This window comes from Oncorhynchus masou, chromosome 16, assembly GCF_036934945.1.
Source record: "Oncorhynchus masou masou isolate Uvic2021 chromosome 16, UVic_Omas_1.1, whole genome shotgun sequence".
Classification (NCBI taxonomy): domain Eukaryota; kingdom Metazoa; phylum Chordata; class Actinopteri; order Salmoniformes; family Salmonidae; genus Oncorhynchus; species Oncorhynchus masou.
The window spans coordinates 34751611-34756152 of NC_088227.1; the positions used below are offsets into that span (position 1 = coordinate 34751611).

At 45.8% G+C, this 4542-nt stretch overlaps 1 protein-coding gene across 1 annotated transcript; it reads left to right on the forward strand.

Moving 5' to 3' along the window:
• The first annotated feature begins 891 nt into the window (after positions 1–891).
• Positions 892–3575, forward strand: LOC135557240 (B2 bradykinin receptor-like). The gene is made up of 2 exons (XM_064990442.1): positions 892–976; positions 1750–3575. Exon 2 carries the CDS (start codon positions 1829–1831, stop codon positions 2828–2830), a length of 1002 nt encoding a protein of 333 aa, XP_064846514.1. The 5' UTR covers positions 892–976; positions 1750–1828; the 3' UTR covers positions 2831–3575.
• Positions 3576–4542: the final 967 nt, after the last annotated feature.

Here is a 4542-nt window from a genome sequence, read left to right on the forward strand (position 1 = left end):
ATGTTTCATTAGCTGAAATAAAAGATCCCAGAAATGTTCCACACGCACAATTTCTATTAAATCTTTGCCAAGATAATTGATCCACCTGACAGTTGTGGCATATCAAGAAGCTGATTAAACAGCATGATCATTACACAGGTGCACCTTGTGCCTCAAACAATAAAATAACATTTTATCCATGGCCATTTGAATGCACAGAGATACAGTGATGAGATCCTGAGGCCCATTGTCGTGCCATTCATCCGCTGCCATCACCTCATGTTTCAGCATGATAATGCACAGCCCCATGTTGCAAGGATCTGTACACAATTCCTAGATGCTGAAAATGTCCCAGTTCTTCCATGGCCTGTCTACTCACCAGACATGTCTCCCATTGAGCATGTTTGGGTTGCTCTGGATTGATGTGTACGACAGCATGTTCCAGTTCCCGACAATAACCAGCAACTGCACACAGCCATTGAAGAGGAGTGGGACAACATTTCACAGGCCACAATCAACAGACTGATCAACTCTATGTGAAGGAGATGTTCCACGCTGCATGATGCAAATGGTGGTCACATCAGATACTGACTGGTTTTCTGATCCACGGCCCTACCTTTTTATTAAGGTATCTGTGACCAACAGATGCATATCTGTATTCCCAGTCATGTGAAATCCATCAATTAGGGCCTAATGAATTTATTTCAATTTGCTGATTTCCTAATATGAACTGTAACTCAGTAAAAATAGTTTCATGTTGTGTTTATATTTTTGTTCAGTGAGCCAGAAAGAACTAGGTTTACATAGAGAAAAAAAATGGTCTTTGTTTGAGGGCAGAGTGACGACATTGTAATGATCTGTGTTCGGCTCAAATAAGAGTGTTCATCCTCTCAGAACACTCTTCAGTTGAGGAGCGATGCTCATGGTGATGATACATAGGGAATAAACACAGAGGACGTGTACATCAGGAAGGAGACCACAGAGCTCTGGAGATAAGGTGAGTTAACATTAAAGCCAATTGGCATCTTCATGGAATAAAAAAGATGAAAGGGTAAAGATAATTCATAATGATTAACGACAATGTTTTATGTTCGGAAAGTGTATTAGATGAGGCGCCTACAAAATGTTGGCCAAATGAAAACAAGTTATTCTAAGAATGTGAGAATGAGAGATGATTCAAAGTGGCTGAATTGTAACAGATCCAAGTTAGAAATAGCAAAAATGTGGATACACACATCAACATATAATGTATGGGCCATTTTTATGGTCAGGAAAATGAGTACTGTATGAACATGGAGCACACAGAAGCTAAACAGAGGTCTGAGCTTAGTTGAACAGTTTTGAAATGTGCTATTGTTTCAGTTATGTAATGGACTAACTTACAAGTCATGGCAGTACTGTGTTTGTCTTGTCAGAATGAATCCAGGTTTACTTAATGTTAGCAGACTTGCAGGGTTCCTGAGCATCAATGAAAATTATGCCGGTGTCTGTTTCTCATTATTCATGTCCAGTATTTCACTTTTCCGCTGTTAAAAGTAATAGGTATGACCAGAGAGAGCAGGAAACACTCCTTATGTGGGTTCCAGATCGACGGTAATCGCCGGAATGTAATTAATGGAACGGTATCAAACACATCAAAACATATGGAAACCACACGTTTGACTCTGATCCATTAACTCCATTCCAGTCATTACAATGAGCCCCTCTTCCTATAGCTCCTCCCACCAATCTCCACTGGTGAATTCTCATGTGTTGTCTCTTTTTTCTAAGGATGTTGCAGTTCAATGATTGTTCCAACGTGAAAAAACATTGAGAAAATACGTAGATAAAACATTTGTCCAGTTTCCCAATGTTCCTGAACACAACCGAGGGTCTCTTCCCCACTGAGGGCCCAGACACAAAGCTGGACTGGACCGAGTTGGACCCCTATAACTGCACCAACTACACAGTAGCCTGGGACTGGCTTTCCTCCTACCAGCCGGTCTTCATGGTTCTGCTCAGCGTGGTGGGCGTAGTGGCCAACGGTCTGGTCCTCTGTGTCTTCTGTTTGCAGAGGAAGCCATGCACCGTGGCTGATGTCTACCTGGGCAACTTGGCGGTTGCAGACCTGGTCATGGTGTCCTGTTTACCCTTCTGGGCCGCCACCATCGCTAACAACTACCACTGGGAGTTCGGCGAGCCCATATGCAAGCTGGTCAATGTGGCAATCTCCATGAACTATTACTGTAGTGTTTTCTTCCTGGTGCTGGTTAGCGTTGATCGCTACCTGGCTCTGGTCCGGCCCATGTTCCAAAGCCGACTGCGGAGGACAGCCTGGGCCAAACGCATCTGCCTGGGGATATGGATCGTGGGGTTCCTGCTGAGTCTGCCCATCCTGGTCTTCCGCAGGGTGAAATACGTGGCCAAGGCGGGAGTGATGGCCTGCGTCCTGGCCTACCCCCATCCGGACTGGGAGATCCAGCGCAACGTCACCAATAACGTGGTTGGGTTCCTACTTCCGGTGATAGTGGTGTCGTACTGCAGCCGCCACATCGTGACCAGTCTGAAAGACGGTCAGATCAGAAAAACTCCCGGGGTGAGGTCAGAGAGGAAGGCCACACAACTGGTCCTGACTGTCCTCACGGTCTTCCTCATCTGCTGGACACCCTACCAGGTAGTGCGCTTCCTGGACACGCTGGATTACTTCCAAGTCACGCCAGGATGCCTCTGGGGTCACATTCTGGACATTACCATACAGCTGTCCACCTACCTGGCGTACGCCCACAGCACCATCAACCCCTTCCTGTACGTCATTGTGGGGAGACAATTCAGGAAGAGGGCAAAAGAAGTGTTTGGGACAATGTTAAAATGAAGGTTGTCGGATAAATATTTCCTGACGGTAAATTTCAACTCCAGTGGAAGACTGGCCACTCAAAGGATACAATGTACATAACTTGTGAAGCAAACTGTGACATGACAAGAGTTTGTCTGGATATCTGTCTGTCCTCTGAAAGAACTGATCCAGACTGAAACATTTCATCTTCAGATGGTTTTGCTTATTGTAAATATGTTCTGTCTTGAAACTGAATGGATCTCTGCCAGTTATTGCTGAGAAATCAAATGAGGTGAAAAAGTGACCAGGGATATACAGCTGACTTCTGTCTTCATTTAACTTGTAATTACCGGCAGACATCTGTTCCCAATCATCAGGAGGTTTATGTGGAGGTCCGTTTGGCAATATTCCTTAGCTTTATCTAACTCCTGTTGTAATTAATGTGTTGATTTATGTAGAGTTATTATGAATAGCTACAGACTCCATTCGGGTTCACGATCCTAAAGATTATTTATGTGCTAATGAAGGCGCTAAATAATGACAGTCTGGTGTAGAAGATTAATCTAAATGTGATCTAGGAAGTATTTGATTGTCATAGAGCCCCTTTTAACTTAACATTTTATAATGTTAAATTATTATCCTAGAGAAGGACTATGAATGGGACATGCTGACTAATTGAAATGTAAAAGGTAATATTGTCTTTTGAAAAGCTCATGTTAATTTTTCTTCTTGGACACTAAATTAAAAGAGGTTATGGTTTAAGCTTCCATATTTCTTAACAATTCTGCTGAAAAAATCACTTTTGTATGTATCAAAATTCTGTACACTATAATGTGTTGATATAAATTAACCCATGGAGTGTTTGAGTAAAGAGAGCTCTTTTTCTCAGTCGTCTATGTGCACTGTTGACAGCCTAGTATTTAGTCCTTTGTCGTCCTGCAGACAGGCTTGCTACTGCATACCCTCGTTAGCTCCCAGATAGATGGAGAGCTTCTGCTTCAGATTTGTCAGGCCCCTGTAAAATGGGCACACTGGCTCTGTCAGGCCCCTGTAAAATGGGCACACTGGCTCTGCCAGGCCCCTGTAAAATGGGCACACTGGCTCCGTCAGGCCCCTGTAAAATGGGCACACTGGCTCCGTCAGGCCCCTGTAAAATGGGCACACTGGCTCCGTCAGGCCCCTGTAAAATGGGCACACTGGCTCCGTCAGGCCCCTGTAAAATGGGCACACTGGCTCCGTCAGGCCCCTGTAAAATGGGCACACTGGCTCTGTCAGGCCCCTGTAAAATGGGCACACTGGCTCTGTCAGGCCCCTGTAAAATGGGCACACTGGCTCCGTCAGGCCCCTGTAAAATGGGCACACTGGCTCCGTCAGGCCCCTGTAAAATGGGCACACTGGCTCCGTCAGGCCCCTGTAAAATGGGCACACTGGCTCTGTCAGGCCCCTGTAAAATGGGCACACTGGCTCTGTCAGGCCCCTGTAAAATGGGCACACTGGCTCTGTCAGGCCCCTGTAAAATGGGCACACTGGCTCCGTCAGGCCCCTGTAAAATGGGCACACTGGCTCTGTCAGGCCCCTGTAAAATGGGCACACTGGCTCTGTCAGGCCCCTGTAAAATGGGCACACTGGCTCTGTCAGGCCCCTGTAAAATGGGCACACTGGCTCCGTCAGGCCCCTGTAAAATGGGCACACTGGCTCTGTCAGGCCCCTGTAAAATGGGCACACTGGCTCCGTCAGGCCCCTGTAAAATG